The sequence below is a fragment of the Gadus chalcogrammus genome, chromosome 11 (assembly GCF_026213295.1).
Source record: "Gadus chalcogrammus isolate NIFS_2021 chromosome 11, NIFS_Gcha_1.0, whole genome shotgun sequence".
NCBI lineage: Eukaryota > Metazoa > Chordata > Actinopteri > Gadiformes > Gadidae > Gadus > Gadus chalcogrammus.
This window is the reverse complement of record NC_079422.1, coordinates 21,629,166-21,649,165: the sequence shown is the minus strand read 5'-3', so window position 1 is coordinate 21,649,165 and position 20,000 is coordinate 21,629,166. Positions and strand designations below refer to the sequence as shown.

At 44.4% G+C, this 20,000-nt stretch overlaps 1 protein-coding gene across 1 annotated transcript in view; it reads left to right on the top strand.

The window, feature by feature from the left end:
* col14a1a (collagen, type XIV, alpha 1a) overlaps positions 1-20,000 on the top strand; it is a 129,345-nt gene that overhangs the window by 59,501 nt on the left and 49,844 nt on the right. The window contains 9 exon segments of the mRNA XM_056602830.1: positions 3-146; positions 1,071-1,235; positions 1,495-1,533; positions 1,924-2,062; positions 3,304-3,446; positions 3,726-3,835; positions 10,986-11,144; positions 13,434-13,511; positions 14,652-14,738. Of these exon segments, the coding sequence (XP_056458805.1) occupies positions 3-146; positions 1,071-1,235; positions 1,495-1,533; positions 1,924-2,062; positions 3,304-3,446; positions 3,726-3,835; positions 10,986-11,144; positions 13,434-13,511; positions 14,652-14,738 (1,064 nt within the window).

Here is a 20,000-nt window from a genome sequence, read left to right as displayed (position 1 = left end):
AGGCCGCGCCATCAAGCACGTCAAGGAGTCCATCTTCACCCCGGAAGGAGGTGCGAGGCGGGGGGTCCCCAAGGTGCTGGTGGTCCTGACCGATGGCCGTTCCCAGGACGACGTCAACACCGTCTCCAAGGAGATGCAGGTGGAAGGTGGGTGGGTCGGGGGGGGCGGCAGCGGCGCAGGAGGTACAGCGGGTCGACTGCCGAGTATCGATCCCTGGCTGTGAGTGAGCGTCGAGGTGTCCCTGGGCAAGACACCCGACCTACCCCCAGCTGCTCCCGAAGAGCTCGATGTCGCCTTGCGTGGCTGGCGCCGCCATCGGCGTGTGAATGTGTGTATGAATGTGTTTATGAATGGATGAATGTTAGACCATCCCCCCCCCCCCCCCCCCGGGGGAATGTCCCCTGATAGGAATGTTGATTTGGAAATGCAGGATGTAATGTTTAATGTGTAAACACATTAAACATCGGTGAGTAAACCCCAGTTTTAGAAGGAGAACTTCCGCCTGCGTGTTTCCAAAAGTGTGATCTGAGAAGTGGTGACAGTCACGTTGGGTTCCATAGGAGCGAGTGGGAGGGGCGTTGTCAAACATAGTCAAAACTCACATCAAATCAGCGCGTGCAGTGAATAGGAAACCAGAACTCTGGAAAACCTTTTTTATGCTAGAATTGGCAGATTTATTTGCTTTTAAAGAGAATTTCCCCCTTTAACGAATTTATTCATTTTATTCTAAATAACATAAAAATATTCATCCACACTTCATGAGACACAACCGGAACCATTTTAAACTGAGAAAAAAGTGATTATGGGATTTATTTACCCTTTCAGAAGAAATCAAACTCCATGAGAATGACATTGAGGGACGGTTTGAGAATCCCGTTGAGTAACTATTGACTTTTAAATCAAAGTCAAGGCTGAAATACAAAGGCCATCTTCGTGCAGCACCAACAACTTAAAGCGACACCAGAAAAGGTTCAGCGCATTCCCTTTGAGCTGCTTTAATTATTAGCCGTTCTCCCTTTCGTCTTTATTTGGAAGCATGACCTTTCTTTGATTGTTGTTCCCGTTGCCAGGTTACATCATCTTTGCCATCGGCTTTGCGGACGCAGACTACGGGGAGCTGGTGAACATCGCCAGCAAGCCCAGCGACAGACACGTCTTCTTCGTGGATGACCTGGACGCTGTGAAGAAGATCGAGGAGCAGCTCATCACTTTTGTCTGCGAGGCCGCCACAGCCAGTGAGTCGACGAATGCTGTATTTAACGTGGATAGGAAGAGGTTTCATTAGAAAGAGAAAAAGTACGACGGCTAAAGGTTGAATTGTAGTTAGATCGTGAAGGTCAGGCACCGCATGTCGATGAACCTCCTTCGTATTAACACAAACGGGGCTGCTGGGAAATAAAGGGAGGCATAACTCACGCAAAAGTGAACTTTGATCGTGCTGAAGGGATGACCGCACTAACAGACCCAATGGATTTTGAATCTTTTGTCTTCCAGCTTGTCCTTCGGTTCTGATGAGTGGAAACACCATGGCAGGTAAACAACATTATAGAAGTTCTCGAATTTCTAGAATGGATCTTGTGTCTTCATTGGTGAATGCACACATGATGAGTCTTAATGGACGAACAGCCGAATGAATTTATTGTAATGTACTGTAGTGTAGTGGCCTTCTAAAGATGCACGTAGACGTGAGTCAAGGTCTTCATCATAATTGGGATCTCATGCTGATGGCTAAGTTGAGTATGATGATGATGAGGATGATCATGATCATGGTAAAGATGGTGAATATGACAACGATGAATATGAAAATGATGAAGGTTGTGACTTGTGATGATGACGACGCAGACAACGTCAATGATGATGAGTATGAGGACGATGACGGAGGTGACGAAGCCATAACCATGTGTGTTGTGTGCCCGGCTGCAGGTTTCCGCATGATGGAGAAGTTCGGCCTGGTGGAGAAGGAGTACGGCGCCGTACCGGGCGTGTCTCTGGAGCCCGGCTCCTTCAACAGCTTCCCCTGCTACCGACTGCACAGAGACGCCCTGGTGTCCCAGCCCACCAAGTAAGACGTTCTACTGAACCGAGCCCGTCAGTCAGGAGGTGACTCAGTGAGTCAGCTGAGCCTCAGGCAAACAGTCAGTCAGTCAGTCAGTCACCCAGTCGGCCAGTCAGTCAGTCTGTGAATCAGTCAGTGTGTTCGTCAGTTAGTTAGTTAGTTGAAACATCAAACACTTTTATAGAGAAATTGTTGGGCATATTGTTGCATAAAATCATTTTCGTTACAGTCTCACATCCAAGGCCATGTTCCCGTTGGTGTCTTTTCATTAGTTTGAGGAGTTATTTTTAGCCAAGTGTTGATCCACCCCATTTCCCTCCAAAGAAAGCAGTCCCTTGATAGGGATTGGCTACATGTTTGCCACGGCAGGACCCAACCACAGGCATACTTTCAATTAGCAGCCAGAGATCTGCTACACTTGCTTCCTGCAAACGTTACATTATTGCCAACCAAAATATCATTTTTGGACTTTGCCACTCTGCAACGCCCTGCTGTAGCCAATGCGCACGAAATTGGATCTGTCCTCAGCACAGTACCCGCCGTTGGTTGTGGGGTACATGTTTAAGGGCTTTTGTTTGATGAATCAAGTAGGAAATCAGGCTTGAAGTCCCATTCATAACAGGGAGGGGGTATGCTTTCCATCTTGAGTTGTTTTGAGGTACCGTAGGTAATACGCCAAGAAAAGGGAATATTCTCTGGTATGCTCTCAGCAGTATGGAGGCAGTGCCTCTTGCCCAATAGGGGCTTGTGATGGACGCTTACTGGAGCCGCCGTGATGCCCGAAGGGGATGGCCTTCATCATTCAGTGGATGTGGCTGCGGCGAACCGGAGCCACAGTTGAATAAAACGTGCCACTATTTCAGTCTTTTTGGAATCACATCTGCTTTAGCTATTTACAATATCACATATCGTATTTTCAAATCATGTGGATCTCATTTGTTCTCCGGTGGCAGCCGATGGGGGCTTTGAGGAGCTAATATGACTTATTTATTATGGTGGAGAGTTGGCTGAATGGGGGTATTATTTACAATGTTGACAGAGATTAAGAGTCCTCATCGAGGACCCCGCCTTCACATTCCATGAAAAAGTTTTTACAAATGGGCTGAGGTGCTTTGATGTTTGAAGAATGTATGTCCACTGTTGAGCTACAAAGACCCTGATGTGTGTGCTGTGTGTGTGTCCATGTGTGTGTGCGTGTGTCCGTGCGTGCGTGTGTACGTACGTGTGTGTGTGTGTGTGTGTGCTAGGTATCTCCATCCAGAGGGCTTGCCATCTGATTACACCATCTCAATGATTCTTCGCCTGCTCCCTGAGACGCCCCAGGAGCCCTTTGCATTGTGGGAAATCCTCAACAAGGAGAAGGAGCCGTTGGTGGGACTCATTCTGGACAGTGAGTACTCCTGACCACGCCCCTGAGATCCAGTGTTTATTAGCTAGCTTTGAGATATACATTAATAATCTTTTTGACATCATCTTGCAAATACATTGCCAATGTAAGCAAGAGGATGTCAAGATGATTAATGTACATCTCAGTGAGCTAGGGTGTCGCGTGTACATCCCTCTGTAATACTCAGTTGTTATTTTACGTTTTCACATCCTGTCGTCCATAATTTTCAACAGAGAAAACTAAACTCCTCTCTTACACTTTGCTCCTCTCCTCGCCCCCCAGATTCTGAGAAGACCCTGACCTTCTTCAACCATGACTACAAAGGAGACTTCCAGACGGTCACTTTTGAAGGACCTGAAATCAGGAAGCTCTTCCATGGCAGCTTCCACAAGGTTGGTTCCTCCTTCTCGTTCACAGCAGGCCGTCATACCAGTCAAAGTCGCTGTGTTCCACAATCCAATCCAGCAAGTATGTTTCAAGGGATATGGGAGAAGGACACTTTGACCAGTCTATATTACATATTCTTTCATAATCTGTGATAAGACCCAGGTATTCACATATACACCAGACTTTACCCAGATATAGCCTGGTATATACTCAGGTTTAGCATGGGGACGAAAAAACAGCTTTAAAAAATATATCGTTTCATAAGCAGTTTCTCTATGCCGCATTTCAATTGAAGAAAACAAGTGAATATTAAAGAAATAATAATAATAGGGAACATTGTGAATCACTGTAGTGAATCATCTCTAATAACTCCTTAGTGATAACTCCTAAGTCCTATGTCGGCTCCGATTTCGAAACTTAGCAAACCAACGAACCATCAACAAGTAGTCACTTTAATGGTATTGCAGAGGGAAAATTCCTTCTTTTAAAAAGTCCAAATTATACCAAAAGATTCAGCGCAAGTTTTCTTTACCACATATGTAACACTCAATTACGCTGTCAGCGTTGTTCAAGAGCCACACTCGAGTCTATACTTAATCTCATGAACGTCATCGATTCTTTGTACCTGCTCCACAGGTAATAATAGATCCTGCTATTATAGGCATCTCTCTGTCTTGCGTTTGCAGCTGTCATGAACACAGTTCTTTTATCAGACTCAAATTTTGTTTGCGATGTGGAGGAGCACATTGTTCTTCATCCCAGAATGACGGGAGTTATTCTCGGATGAATACCTGATTGTCTCTTTCTTGGACGGCATATCAAACCCAGCACATGTGTTTCTAGAAGCGCAGGCCTGCACCAAATCAGCGCCTAGCTCGGTAGCTAGCTGAGTCGTGCTACTTGTTGAATCCAGATGGCTGACTAAAAATACCAGGGACTAGACCTTAACATTTTGAAAATAGACGCGCTCTTCTAGCTTCAACTTCACTTTATGTTTAGTTTCTCAAAGTTATATGTCTGTGTGTTCTGAAAGTAGGAGATGAGCTATTGCACCTTCGCGCTCGTGAATTATTACGACCACGCTTGTAGATGAGGTGGCGGATATCGTTTTACCCTGGGATTAGTGACCAAGAGCCGATGTGTAATCCATGTGTAGACTAGACTATGTCCCATGGTGAAAAATCTGAAGAGAAGTAACCCCAGATGTATTTTAAATATGCTATCCTTTGGGGTTAGAGGGTTGAAGATTGTTTATCTGTCTGTACTTGGCTATTATTGTATTACCTCCTTTTGAGTTGTGATGTATGATTTCTGAACACAGATCTTAAGGGATTTTTTTATTTTTTATGATCAAGTATTTAGCGAAAGTGCTTCAACCCTATTCGGTAATAACCCCTCAATGTATGAATATCGTCTTAAGGCGCTAGTTTTGGACCAGTGTCTTTTTTTTTTACCTTTCTTGTGATTCATCATTTCTGTTTGTTATTGTGTCTAACCAAGACTTGCTGAAGGAGTAGTCTCGCTCAGAGATCTTCAGAGTTGAGTTGTTGCAGGAAATCTCCCTATTATCATTACTCAACCATCACTCCACCCAAATATTTTAGATAACCCCATGCTATGTTTTCTGTAGCCCAACACAAAATCTCTCTCCGGCACTTCTCCCGCCAAATCTCAATCATGTTTCAACCATTCTCTACCTGCAACGACTGCAATTCTCGCGAGATTTCAGAGAGAGGCTTCAAACCCTTCTTTTTAAGGATCTTTTCCACAATGTAGTCAGTAACTTATTATAACAACTTATAATAACAGCCATTTTTCAGCTGATTTGATATTGCTGACTAAGGAGGACTAGAAAAGATACACACACACACACACACTCACAGAAGCACACACACATGCATACACAGACTCGCTCACACACATGCATACACATGTGCGTGTTTGTGCATACACACATGCACAAACACGCACATGTATATAGTTGAGTTTGAGAGAGATTGAGTGGGAGTGTGAGAGAGTGTGTGTGAGAGAGAGAGAGAGAGAGAGAGAGAGAGAGAGAGAGAGAGAGAGAGAGAGAGAGAGAGAGAGAGAGAGAGAATGCCATTTTTTAATTGTTCAATTATGCAAGTAAGTGATTCATTTGAGCCCGTACTTGAGGGAGTTGGGATAAAGGAAACATGCTGAATCCGCTTTTTTACTGCACCAATTTACTTATCTTCCAGTCTCAAGAAGATAAGTTATTTTTTCTCTCCCATCCTAGTATATTTAATTCCTGTATATTGTATGGGCAAAGTTCCCAGAGATAACTTTTATCAGCAGACACATTTTTCTTTTCTTTTTTTGAGGGAAACTCTATCGTTTCACTTGTCCTTAAAGTATAATGTTATCGCCTGAGTCTAACAATAAATCGACCCAGAGCTGAACTCAAGTGGGTTATAATGCATAACAATAGCATCACTATGTTGTTCCAGTTGATATCAGATTAAGCTAATGCTATATGGAGTTAACTCAGTTCCTGTTTGCTTTATGTTATTCCTCACTCAAAATGCAATAGAGTGAAACTGCGACACTAAATCCGTGCGATTCGGTCGCAAAGGGCGATTTTCCAAAAACACAATCCATAATGTTATTCAACTTTTTTGTCCCCTGAAAAAATGATGACAAGTAAACACAAAGTTATAGATTTGATAAATGCACCCACAGCAAACAGACAAATAAATGAGAATCCAGAGATATGGTCTTTGGAGGCCGAGCAGATATATGAGAAACAATGTAACTCCTTTGTAATAAAGCTGATCCGATATGGACGCGTACAAACTAAATCACGGCCTGTCTGCGAGAAGGGCGAGCGAAAAGAGAGTGTACCTTGAGAAATTCCTGTGATATTCTGCAAGCATAGCAGGTGCTTATCTGTCATGATATTGTGCCTGGTTCAATAGTTTCACGCTTCAACCTTATTACTTGTAATAATACGGTATTAAAAACAGACTGATTGAGATTGCCGCACCTGTTAAAACCGTGTGGGAAGGCTTGTTCACCCGCTTGTTTACTGGAGTCAGCTCAACGAAATCAGCATTTCGTTGAGCTCCTTCACTTGACTCGAGGGCAGTAGGAGCGACATTATACTTTAGGCTTGGAGGCGCTGAAGTCGCCGTGGCCCGGGGTCCAGCTGTGCGTACTGGAATGATCAAAACGTTTAAGGGCCAAAGATGGAGAAGAAAAATACCTGCTACTGTTTCTCTGAGCCTGCTAGCCAGAGGCTCTCTCCAGAGTGCGAGAGGAAAGGGCTGGCAGTCCGTGTGGACTGAAGGGTGGAGCCTTGAATAACAAGCAGGGAGCGAACCCAGGAACAATAATCCTAAGGCATTTATTGAGAACACAATAGGCATTCCCGCCTTTGTTTTCCTGACCTTTTTATAGGACGTTCCATTCCCTTTCCGTTTGTTCCGCCACTTAGGTTGTGCGCCTTTAAAATGTACCCATTAAATGTTTTGACAAGCGGGACAAATTGCTCTTGATTCTGTCTGGCTGATGAAACAAGAGCATCATGTGCACGTACGCAAACAAACAGGTTGAGAGCAGCTGAGCTGTATGCACACTCACACACACAGACAACCATGCCATGCAGAGCCAATGCCAGGCTTAGCCGTTCTTAAGCCACTTTTCCAGATGCCGGCAGAGGGACATTTCCATCATTGGAGGCCACATGGCTGTCGCTCCACTTAAATGAGTCTGTGTGTTTTCCTGTGTAGTTTGTTGATACTTTTAATGTCATGTTGAACATGTTTTGCGTATTATGTTATGTGTAGAACGTGTTGTAGTAGACGTGTGTGTGTGTGTGTGTGTGTGTGTGTGTGTGTGTGTGTGTGTGTGTGTGTGTGTGTGTGTGTGTGTGTGTGTGTGTGTGTGTGTGTGTGTGTGTGTGTGTGTGTGTGTGTGTGTGTGTTATTGTGTTTACATGCATTAGAGGTCCCATGGCATGCCACCAGTGCCCTATACCACGAAACTCGCTGAACATACCCAGGCTTTCTTGGGAAAACCTGGCTCGACAGAGCCGCAACTCGCAATCAGAGTTAAATGGTACCACGAAGCTCACTTTAGATTCAATTAGTTGAACCAGGTTTTCCGCTTTAGGTTCAGTGCGCGTTCACGTGAAAGGGGCGTTTTTTGCGTAATTTTTCTCACCTTTACGATAGATCAAGCAGTCTATATGAGTATAAGTGAAAAGATTCTGCATATTGTCTGTAAAATAACTATGCCAAATGCAGAATTGTTCGCCATTAATCCAAATAGAATGATGATGATTTAAAAATGCATAAGCAACGTCCATCCTGCCTTATTCTATCATTTAGGGAATTCACTTTAAATACACCCTATTTAAGAAATGTATCGCATGTTTTCAACCGCTGAGAGGTAGCGGCTGTAGCGTAGTGGATTAGTATAAGACCCAAACGCCAGCGACCGGGGTTCAAATTCGCCGGTCTATCATCATGCATTTTACCCCCATAGATGTGGTGCCAGCACGGCCTTGAAAATATGGGTTGAAGTTCGAAATAAGCACAAAAATATAATTCCATAAGCTTTAGTGAATAAGTATTCCATATGCATGAGAATTAGGACTTTTTAAGCTTCACATAAATTCGCGTCACTTGGGAGTCGAACCCCCCGCGCAGAAATTCAAGACTGACGCGCTACCTCCACTCTAGCACTGAGACACAATGCGCAAAAGTAATCATTGTCTACATAAGGTCCAAAAGGACGATCAAATAACGAACACCCTCTGATGAGAATCTGTATCTCTCATGAAGAACCCCAATTTCGTTGTTTGCACAATGACAATAAAGTCTGAAATCTGAATATCGTCAGACAATGCCAAGGGATCGGTTCTGTCCCGTAAAACCCTTGTCTCCGGAGAAGTGCGCCGGGGTCCACGGGAACACCCACAAATGGTGACGCCATTGTCAGAGGAGGGGCTAGGAAGCTGCGCACGCCGATTTAAGTAGCCGATCTCCGGCTAGACTAAGCCGAAAAACTGCTCCCGACCAGGTTTGGTTGCGAGCATAAGTCACCATGGTGATACAGCGACGCTAAAAGAGATCGACTTTCGTGGTACAACTAACCCAGGCTTGGAGCTCAACATACCTCGCTAACCCTCTAAGCGAGCTTCGTGGTACAGGGCCCTGGTGTGGTGTGATTAGCCGGTACAGGCCGTTTTGGAAATCTGCCCCTTATGACATCAGAGGTGGGCATGTCCACCTAGATGTGTGCTGGATAGATCAGTCTACCAGCCGACCCATCTATCCGTCGCACATCTAGGTAGACACTCCCACCTGTGATGTCATAAGGGGCAGATTTCCAAAGCGGCTTGTAGCGGCTAATCACCCCACACCTGTTGGCATGCCATGGGACCTTTAATGCATGTGTCGGATTTGTAGTATACTTGTGTGTGTGTTTTTGCTTGCATGTGTGTTTGTGTGTGTGTGTGCGTGCGTTTGTACATGTGTTTATGTATGTGTCAGTGCGACGTGTGAGGGAGGGATGGAAGCAAATGAGAGTGGAAGCTGTCCAATTTAATTGAAAATATTTTGGTTTGTTGCTGCTTCATGACTACCAAATCAACATGGCTATTTAAATTTCATGGTTCAGAGCACTTGGCACCAATTTTCTCATTTGAGCATCAGGGGCATCCAACAATATAATTAGACTGGGCTCATTTTGTGCTTGACACCAATAGCCTTTCTTTGGTATTTTTGTAAATGTCTCGCTGTCTGGAAAATATACTTATTTTTGAAAATATATTAAAATACAGTATAGATATATTTGACCCAAGTTTGACACGGTTCAAGGCTTCTCCACCAAGACAGCATTAATATATATACATATTATCAACCATCCAGTTGCCCTTCACAACAGCCTACCAAACTCATTTGAATATTCTACAGTTTCCTCAAAGACAGCAACAATGCTCTCAGTTATTCATCTCCAACGATATAATATCCGTTTGACAGAGAAGGTTATCAAGTGTCTCAAAACAAAGTATATCGTTATAGACAAAATGTGATCAGCGCATATAGGACTTTATAGAATATCAAGTAGATTATGCAAGGGATAATGTATAGAACGCCGGTCATTATCAGGATTATATGCCCCGACATCGAAGCGGAGATGTCTTGCTTCGCCCTGAAGGGGGTTATTTTCCCGATAATGATCGCAGCTACTTGCCAAAAGGTAAAAATAACTTCACACGGTGTGTCTTTTTACAATTACCATTCGTAGTGTTGATCAGCAGAGAAATAGTGTGCCAAAGACGTTGACGTCGCTTAGCAAACAAATACGCTTGGGTTGATAAGTTACTGGACTACTTGCGGAGTGCTACCAAAGACGTGAATCAGAGGCAAAAAATCTGTTGGTTATATGCTTAGCAACGGTGAATTATCAAAAGATTAGTCACGGCCGGAAGTTTTCAAGGCCCATGCAAGTGAACGCAGCGTTCCACAGTTGTGAGAAGAGCCGTGTGATAAAGATGGTAACTAGTTACTTACTAGAGAAAGAAACTAAATGTAGTCTATAATATGTGTCCCAATTTTACCCTGCTGTGGATGTGTGGGTGTGCTTGTGTGCTTCTGTAAGCTATTTGTATAAACATGCCTCCACCTGGTCTCCTCCTCTCCTTATCTCCTCTCTCCTCCTCTCCTCTCCTCCTCCTCTCTCCTCTCCTCTCCTCCTCTCCTTCTCCTCTCTTTTCTCCTCCTCCTCTCTCCTCCTCCTCTCTCCTCCTCCTCTCTTCTCTCCTCTCTCCTCCTCTCTTCTCTCCTCCTCCTCTCTCCTCCTCCTCTCTCCTCTCCTCTCTCCTCCTCTCTTCTCTCCTCCTCCTCTCTCCCCTCCTCTCCTCCTCTCCTCCTCTCCTCCTCCTCGCCTCTCTCCTCCTCTCCTCCTCCTCTCTCCTCTCCTCCTCTCATCCTCTCTCCCCTCCTTCCCTCCTCTCCTCCTCTCCTCCTCTCCTCCTCTCCTCCTCTCCTCCTCTCCTCCTCCTCTCTTCTCTCCTCTCCTCCTCCTCTCTCCTCCTCTCCTCTCCTCTCCTCCTCCACCTCTCTCCTCTCCTCCTCTCTCCTCCTCCACCTCTCTCCTCTCCTCCCCTCCTTCTCCTCCAAACAGCTCCACGTGACGGTGGGCAAGACGTCGGCGCGGGTGGTGCTGGACTGCTCCGTGGTGGGGGAGAAGGCCATCAGCGCGTCGGGGAACATCACCATCGATGGCCTGGAGGTTCTGGGGAGGATGGTGCGGTTGCGTGGCACGCGAGAGAACTCTGCTCCGGTCAGTACACATAGACACACACACGCACGCACACACACACACATGCACTCACACACACATGCACTCACGCACACACACACACACACACACGCACACACACTCTCACAGACAGAGTCTTGAGTTACAGTTAGGGCTTCTTCAAAAGGTGCCATTTTGTGGTTTTCTATGTTAGAAGTGATTGGCAAATTCTGTGAGGCTTTAAGTGCAACTTTTTATACCCTCAAAGTCACATCTGCTATTAGACAGACTCTGCCCTGCTTAGCAACCCACACGTTTTTTTTTACTCTCTGCATGTGTCTTAGGTTACCATCCAGTGAAAACATAGAAATATTAATATTTGCGTTATAGTCAACCAGAGAGCTGACAACCTATAAATGAAGCCCCCTAGATTTAAGGTAAAACTCAAATACAGATGCCCCCTTGTTCAACCAAATTCATTTCATCCCTGCTGTATGTTGACAAGGTGTTTGTTTAGCTGTTATACATTATAATGGACTGTTGACTCACTCCTAAAAAGTCATCACAATAACAACCAAAGTTTCTTACCAATATATTCAGTAGTTTGAGTTGGTGAACTAAATATTGAGGTGAACCCATTATACCCACAGTCTGAGCAAATAAGGAATTACAGGAAGTGCAATATTTTTCTTTGGTAAGATATCCCTGGTTGTTTTAGGACTGAGAGAACTGCTACTAGTCAAACACTTCCCTGCATTCGTCCAATATAAACCATAATCTGGAAAACATTGCCATAGTTGTTTCAGCCATTCCTTCTAAAGGGAAATTGAAACACTTTGACTGATACTTTCCTGCTTGCCAGTTTGAACTCCCCTGCAGATAATACTGTTGGATTTCATGTTTTTATTTTAGCCTCGATCATTGGTGCCTCTAAAACTGTTTACAATGATTACATTCAGTAATTAAGGGTAAAGTTTTAATATGCCCTCTTTTTCTATCTTGTTAATGTCATCATTTATAGCTGTACATTTATAGAAAGCCAGAACAAGTTTTTGTAACATTACAAGGTGATTTAATTGTATTACTGTCACGCCGTCAGAAAGTCCATATGCTAAGGAGGTCTATAAAAAAGAACCAATCCCGCTTATCCTAGCAAGGCTCCTCCCATTCAAAGGCTATTTATCTGGGAGAGGCTTTTGAAGGGCGGGAGCTATAAGCCACTGGACCAATGGGAGGGATTTGTATATTGTTATTGTTGTGAACATTCCAAATCTTGCCTATTGCGTCTTAAACGCTCCGGATGTTATTGATCGAGTAAACCATAGCAGGAAAGAATACAATGTAACTGTTTTTTTTCAATACACTCTCGTGGCATGGAGTGAAGGAAGGTGCACTGAACTGGACACAAGGCTGTTAGTTTCCCTTCATAGAACATTATTTATATAATACCAGTAGTTTATTACAAGAGGTGCTTTTGAGTAGTGCTTTTCTTGACACAAATGTTGTATAAAATATGTAAACTTTACTTATGTGCCAATGTACGTGCATTCCTTTTGTAGCAACAGGCCTAAATTGTGGATGTCAGTTTGATGATCAGTCACCAGACAGTGTCTTTACTGCGCTGAATGCACATCACAGTTTCAGATTCAGATTCAGATCCCGTTATTGTCTATCAGGTTTGACAGATCATTGTTTTTAGACGTGGCTCTGGAAGAGAAAAAGACATTTGAATAAAGTGAGTTGTGTGATCAGGGTTCCTAACCTTGTCGTTGCTTTCAGCACATCTACAGCACTGAATTTTGACCCAGTTAGGTCAACAAGCACAGCTTGAAATACACTTGTGGCACATCCATGCATTCTACATGGTCTATGACAGTTTATTAGCACTGAGGTGATATTTATTGCTCAATTTTCTCTATTTTCCAGTACATTTCTACTGGTTGTTAGACCTTTTTGGCTGCCATAAGGTCTCCACAATTGTTATTTATTGTCGTTGAAACTGTACTTTAAATGGTACCAATTCAGAAAAATGATTGTACAAAATTTAACCAACAATCAGCAAGTATTCCATGTCTAATGTATAGCTTTAGTTCTTTCAAATAAACGTGATTGCATTATTTAATCATTGTGTGTGTGTGTGTGTGTGTGTGTGTGTGTGTGTGTGTGTGTGTGTGTGTGTGTGTGTGTGTGTGTGTGTGTGTGTGTGTGTGTGTGTGTGTGTGTGTGTGTGTGCGTGTGATTTGGTATGTGCATGTGTGTGTTTATGTGATTGTCTATGTATGCGTGTGTGTGTTTGTGTGTGTGTGTGCGTGTGTGTGTGTCGGGGTGCAGTTCCAGCTCCAGATGTTTGACATCATCTGCAGCACGTCGTGGGCTAACCGAGACAAATGCTGTGAGCTTCCAGCATTGGTACGTTACAAGCACACACCTCTCTCTCTCTCTCTCTCTCTCTCGCTCTCGCTCTCGCTCTCGCTCTCGCTCTCGCTCTCGCTCTCTCTCTCTCTCGCTCTCTCGCTCTCTCGCTCTCTCTCTCTCTCTCTCTCTCTCTCGCTCTCGCTCTCTCTCTCTCTCTCTCTCTCTCTCTCTCTCTCTCTCTCTCTCTCTCTCTCTCTCTCTCTCTCTCTCTCTCTCCATCCCTCTCATTCATTCACATGCATTTACATCTTAATAATAATACTACGTTTTATGTTTGTAGCTCCTTATCAAACAGGATGTCACAATATGCCTCACAGGCATAAAAACTATACACAAGGCGATACAAACCCCAGGAGGATAAACAATAAAAAGGAAACATATTAATCATTTTCAGTTTGTTGTTTTATTGGTACTTTATTCCATCTGTTACCGTTCTGTTGTTTCATTGCTCTTATTAAGTTTGAGCCTACTATATTATGGATTATGCGTGAAACTTGTATTTTCTGATCTATCATTCTGAATCTACACACGAACATGGTTACCTATTTGAATCGCCCCAGGGTTTGTTTCATTAAACTGTCAGCTTTTGACCATGGCACCAACTCATCGAGACATGTGGCATAACCCCTTCGGCTGATCAACTCTCACCGATCAATACTTATTTACATGCAGGGGCGGCCCCAGCACATTTGGCGCTCTAGGCGAGGGGGGGGGGGGGGGGGGTGAAGCGACATTTGGCGCTCTAGGCGAGGGGGGGGGGGGGGGTATGAAGCGATTGTTGACGGGGGGGGGGGGGGGGGATTATTGACGGGGAGACGTGTCCAATAATTTTTTTTTTTTTTTTTTCGGCCGCATTTTATATTTTGCGCTCCCCCTCTAGATGGCGCTCTAGGCGGCCGCCTGACCCGCCTGTAGGGAAGGCCGCCCCTGTTTACATGTCCGCAAATGTGAAGTCTTGGCCATTAGCTGTGACCCTGAATCCAACATGCAGTAGTTCTGTAGTGCCGATGTAGTTCTGATGAGACAACGCTAATGGGGAGTTGCTCATCTGCTCGTGAGTTATTAGGGATCACCCGACTGCCTCTAAGCTCTGTAGTTTATCACATAATAATCTGCAACATCCTATGTTTTCAGAGGGTCGAAGAGCAGTGTCCCTCCATGCCCCATGCCTGCACATGCTCACAGGACAGCAAAGGACCTCCCGGACCCTCCGGGCCACCAGTAAGAACACACGCCTCTTCCTCTGATACATTATGATGCGATCTACCAACTAATAAGAGAACACACTCCTCTTCCTCTGATACATTATGATGCGATCTACCAACTAATAAGAGAACACACTTCTCTACCTCCGATACATAGACACGGTTATGATGTGATCTACCATCAACCATAAGTAAACATACTCTTCTACCTTTGATACATAGACACGGTTATGTTGCGATCTACTAACTAATAGAGACCACACTCCTCTACCTTTGATGAATAGTTATACAAGGTTATGATGCGATCTACTAACAACAATAAGAGAACAAACTCTTCTTCATTCAGTTCAAAAGCGCAGTTATGATACAATCTCCAAACTCTACAGCCAGTTTCCTAAGTGTGTTTTTTTTTCATTTCTATCTTTTTAATTTCACATGCACCTGGTTTTCTTGTTATTTATTTTTCCTTTTCCAACCGCCATATTGATTTAGAAACTATTTTCTTCACCCATCTTCATTTCACTCTCTCTTGACTTTTCCCACAAACAAACCATGTATACGTTGGTGCAAAAAATAACTTCAGCCTGCCCTGCAGACTAAAGAGATTGTTTTTGACAGTATTTTACACAAGGCATTATTGCGAGGTTATTATCTTCGTAAACACAATTACCATGTTTCCGGATAACCATTGCAGCGAGTTTGATTTCACATACAATTATACATAATGTGTTGCAATTATTTCCCACAGAGGCATTGTGCGGTCATGCAAACCACATGTGCTCCTCCGGGTCCTTCTCCACAGTTGAATTCCTCTCGTTTCCTTCTCCCCTCCGTATCTCTATTCCAACTTCCTCTCTGCTCTCCCAGCCTTCACCTCCCGCTCACCTCTCTGTAGCGTCCTCGGTTCGCCTCTGCTCCTCTCTGTGAGCAGCAATAAAAAAAGAAGAAGAGCAGATCCCACTATCACCTGGTTTGAAGATACACTTACTACTGCTGCATCGCCTTTTAAGTGTATTTTTGTCAGTCTTTGTGTCGCCAACTTTGCAATCATGACAAATGGCCAATCAGCTCTTCGATGCTGCTGTACAGGCTAACTCTGGCCAGAGAGGGCGCATGTGTTCATAGTGACATCGCATTGCTCTAACGCCCCTCGCTTAGTGTCTCCGCTGTCCGGGATGAGCTTCTGCCAGGGGGGTTGTGGAACCACACCGCTGGGACGTGTGAAAGTAATTATGAGGCCGCTGACATCCGTCACTGCTGGCGATTACACCGTCCCTGTAACCTCTTCCCCTGCCTCCGTACCCCCCTCCCTCTCTCTGGCCGCCCCGATCTACCAGAGCATCCCTGCAGGGCTGCCTGAGCGATCCTCCACACCTCCCCTGCATGTGTTTATGCTGGTGTACATGGACGGCCCCAGAGCCGGATGGTTGTCTCCCTTCCTTCACTTATGCCCATCAGCCGGTACCTGCAATGTACCTTCTGAGAGTAGGATGATGTCCCAGTGTTATGTGGACAGCCATTTTGGACAGGATTACATTCAGTGCCACAGGAAGTCATTCCTGCCTGAGGCCATCATACTATTCGACTCCTTTCTCGAACTCATTCTCTCTCCGACCTCTCTCAGAATAATTCAATTTTTTTTATATTTATAGATCCTATTAGATTTTATGTGATCATTTTGTTATATTATGTAGCATACAGATTTAGACATACTTCTTTATTCTTATTTTCTATTTCATATAATTCTTCTCTGCTTATTTTTTTTTCTTGGCTTAGATATTTTTATATTCTAGAATGGGAATAACTGTGGCTTGACCCAAATTTCCCCCTAAGGGTCAATAAATAATTTCCATCGTTCACACATAACACTCTTTTTGTATTTTCCTTTCGAACAGTTATGTTTATGTCTTTTTTCACTCTCCCTCAGATCTGTCAGACTTGTTTTCTCTTACCACCGCAGATATTATTCTCTTTCTGTTATTGTTCTTTTTTTTATTTTGGAAGCCATTTTGCCTCCTTTTTTGGTTCTCGACGAGAAGCCATTGAGGATCCATCTTGTTCCTTAATAGCTCGTCTCTCCCTCCACTCTCTCAGAAGTGTTTGTCCTTCAGCATTGAAATAAAGTATGTGCGATGGGGGGGGGGGGGGGGGGGGGGGGGGGGGGGGGGGGGGGGGGGTGGGGGGGAATGGAGCCAAGTGATCTGTGGTGCACGACACGATGCAGAAATAATAGCCATCGCTTAACGTCCACGGGAATGCGTCATGTGTCTCGGAGTCTCAGAAGTGGAGCGTGTGAAGACTGGGGAGCGATTTCCTAACTCCTCTTGTTAAACAGCAGCGTAGGGTTCGCTGAGCCCCAACAGGTTATATATAATGCATATCCCTTCAGCCCCTATTGGTTCCCCGCGGTGCACAAGGCCTTTCAGAACGCCCCCCCCCCCCCTCCCCACGGTGGTGCCACTCCAGCTGCCTTCAGGGTAAAACCCAGGAACCCTTATCAAAGTACGTAGAAAATAGGAGGGGATGATAAGATGAAAGAAGCTGAATTCGCTTTTTTTTTTTTGGGATAATATACTGTACATCCCTCAAAATCCACAAAACAACAGCACATGGTTTTGTGAATTTGACGTTCTCATTTGTCTTTTATCTTTTTCAACTTTGTGTTGAAGAAATAAACATTCGGATGGTTTTTCTCAGCCCCATATGAAGCTGAAAGCCACTCGCTTATATCCCCTGCTTCTCGTAACTTATTCCATCAACTCCCCTCAAGTCTGCATCTTTCAACGTTATGGAGCCAGCCAGCTCAGGCATGACCTGTCTATTGGATCCTCCTTTATGCAATCGTCTATTGATTCCTGGAAATACAATTGGTATTAATGCTGTAGAGCAATCCTCCTTTGTCCTGTTTATACAATAGTTGAGAGCATTTGGTCGTTTAATTCACAAATCCAACCGGCCAAACACTATAGCCTTAGAGGGAGTAAATACAGATGGTAATTATGGCATCACACTGGGACAATTTCCAAAAAAACAAAATGAACCATTACCCAAGGCTATTTTCTAATAAAAGAGTGTATTGCTTCATTTGAGGCCTGCAACCAAAAAAAAAGAAAAAAAAACATTTGTCTAATTCCGTTTCAGTCCCACTCCTAATATTACCGTCACATCCAGAGTGTGACAGTTCCCCTTTAAGCAATTGTGTTTCAAACGCTGTAATAAGAAACAAATACGGGAATGCAAATCAAACGAAGCACTCTCCCCAACACAACTAAGGCCATGCTCGGTGCATGTCCTTGTTGTTCTTTATTCTTATCGTCTGCCCTCTACTTGTCTGCCACTAGCCCCCCCCCCCCCCCCCCTTTATTCCCAGCGGGGCCATATTAAAGCAAACACTGGAAAGAAAACGTCCAATCCGTCCCTGATCCGACGGGGTCCGATGACTAGCAGATGTGCGGCTGCCTGGCCTTGGCCAGAACCGGCGGCTGGAGGGGTCAGAGCGGGTTTTACAGCGCTTGCGGTCGCAGCTCCCCCCGGGCTTTGTATGCGCCCCGCACAGATGCAAACACAGATGCTAATACTGGAAACGCAAACTGCAAGAGGCACGGCGCGATTTGACATCTGCTGCCGGTTCACACTCTAATCTTTGGGCCATGTTTACACAAAGCGGTTCAATTTGCGATTAGAAAAACGGCAGTGAGATCAATGACCCTGACAGAGTTTTTTTTTTTACTTGGTAACAGGAGGGAACGTTTTTTGGGAGCGATGTAGATAAGCATTGACAAACCGGACCTCCGTAGATGGTGTACCCCCCACGTTCAATATAGATAACCAGCGATAGTTTCTCGTACGGACAGACTGCTCACAGTGTTGTCAGGTCACGTGCTTAGCTTGCACGTCACCGGTCAGTTAATAATATCAAAGGGGATTGCATCAGTACATTCCTCTGAAACATCGCCATGCAGGGCCTACTTTCTTCTCAACAATTCTACCATTCCTAGCCCTATCCCTCTTCTAGCAAATTCCACCATTAATCATGATTCTCAAAATTATTCAAAACAATATGAACTAGTCTCATGGTCGTTCCATCTCCTACCCATTCTCTGTGATTGTGCGGTCGATGGATGTGGTACAGACCTCAAACCTGCGGATATCAAGATGAGATGAAAGTTACACGGAAAGTTATTCAATCTCTCATACACGGCCCCCACTTATAAACAGGCTGAGGCGGTCGTGAGGCCAGTGTGTCTTTTTTAACGGCAGTTTTTCAATTTAGAAGGACTATCTTCCAATATGGCCAAACTGTCTGAATATTTCTGCTACAAGGCCCATGAATCTATGACCATTATGCAATGTTATGATGGCATTGGACCCATTGCCTGTCACAGGTATTGAGGCAGTAAGGAAGATGAAGAGCATAGCAGCCTGGGTTGTGTGGGAGACTGAATATGTATTAGAGATGTGCGGTTGGCGGTTTAGCCGCGAATCGGGCGGATGATGTGACATTTTAAATAAATTCGGGCGGGTGGCGGTTTAACCAATCAAATTAAAAATATATATACATTGTTAAATACACACACACACTACTGAGAGAAAAAAAAAGTTTAAATTAAGTGACGATCCAGCCCATGTCGCGTCTCTTTGCAGCGCTTTCCTTATAGGCCACTAAGCAAATGTCTCGTAGATGAGACTGCGCCTTGGTTATTTTTATTTCGATATTAATTATATTTTAAAACAGCCCATCATTGTAGCCTACCACTCGTGGAATAAGGAATTTAAAAGAGATTATGGAGGGATTTGACTCAGAAGTGACATTCGGCAATGGCAGCGCGAGAAGTACTGAACAAATTCAACTTCTAGTTCAATAACATCCACAGCTAAGAAAGAAGGTACGAAAAATTGTCAAGCAGCAGGCAAGTTTTGGGGTTGTTGTGTAGCCCTCAGTTAAAAATTGTTGCACTGTTGTGCGGTGGACTTGCAGCGAATTTTGGAATTAATAGGCTCGAGTCTGCGTTTCTTTGATATCGAGGCTTAATTTTTAAAAGTCTAATCGGCATATTAACCTATGTAGTAAGCTGAATACAACGCGGCGGATGGCGGGCGGTTGCGGTTTTGAAATGGTTAAAAAACGTTGGTGTGGATGGATCGCGGCCGGATGATGCGTTTGTGATGCGTTTGCGGATAAAATAATTGCCCATCCGCGCATCTCTAATATGTATGGTGGTCCAATCGCCGGGGGTCCAAATCCGGGTGGTGGTGGTGGTGGTGGTGGTGGTGGTGG